The sequence below is a fragment of the Atta colombica genome, unplaced genomic scaffold (assembly GCF_001594045.1).
Source record: "Atta colombica isolate Treedump-2 unplaced genomic scaffold, Acol1.0 scaffold72, whole genome shotgun sequence".
In the NCBI taxonomy this organism is placed as follows: Eukaryota; Metazoa; Arthropoda; class Insecta; order Hymenoptera; family Formicidae; genus Atta; species Atta colombica.
The window spans coordinates 585513-586434 of NW_017259564.1; the positions used below are offsets into that span (position 1 = coordinate 585513).

Here is a 922-nt window from a genome sequence, read left to right on the forward strand (position 1 = left end):
TATATATATATATATATATAAGCATTCTTCGAATTACTTTGATTTTGTCTTCATCTGGAGCCTTAGGTGTCGTGCTGGTGCCTGTACCTTGACCAGCACGACTCTTTTGTCTGTACGTCTTCATTACTCCACAAAGGTATGCCGATTTATTGGATACATGTTCCAGGTTAGATTCCAGAAATTGTGTAAGCACGTTTAGCGCGCCATCAACTGGAAATTCCTTCAAGGCATCAAGAGCTCTTTCATCCAGATCAATATGAGCTAATTTTCCCGTCTTATAAATTTCATCCAATTTGGCAGCCACTTTCTCGTCTAGCCCGTATTGCATGAGTTTATTAAAATCTTCTGTCCGTTCTACATTTTCCATTTCTTGTTTTTCTTCCATTTTTATCTCTCCATTCCCTTCTGCCATAGCTGAAATAATATGTTTATAAAAAATGTTTAATCTTTTGTCAATATATTAATTAAATTCATAATGAATTATTTTATGAATTATTGGTTTTATATATATCACAAAATGTGTGATACTTGTACAAATGTTTTGTTGCGATAAATAATAAAATTTTATTAAATAACAAAATATTCTTTTCACAAAAAAATATCTATAACATTTAATATGCAAATTCAAACACATATTGCAACAATAAGATATTATTTTCTAATATTTCTATAATAATGACAACTTATTCCTATTTTTTTTCATTGAGAGATAAAAAAGAAACAAAAAAAGCTTTTGCAGATTTCTTATTAATAAGTAAGATATAATAAGATGTAATAAAGTACAGAAAATAATTAGCAATAAATTTTAAATAGACAGAGCACCAGCTATTAATTACAAAATATATAATTTATAATTTATAATTTATAATTTATAAATATATTTATTATATAATATTATATAATTAATAATATTATATAATTT

General features: G+C 25.8%; 1 protein-coding gene across 1 annotated transcript in view; it reads right to left on the reverse strand.

Moving 5' to 3' along the window:
- The window catches only part of LOC108692447 (heterogeneous nuclear ribonucleoprotein R-like), a 3494-nt gene that overhangs the window by 1947 nt on the left and 625 nt on the right, over window positions 1–922 (reverse strand). Inside the window, exon 2 of the mRNA XM_018200691.1 lies at window positions 24–414. Within this exon, the coding sequence (XP_018056180.1) occupies window positions 24–412 (389 nt within the window). The 5' untranslated portion in view covers window positions 413–414. The remainder of the gene's footprint in view (window positions 1–23; window positions 415–922) is intronic.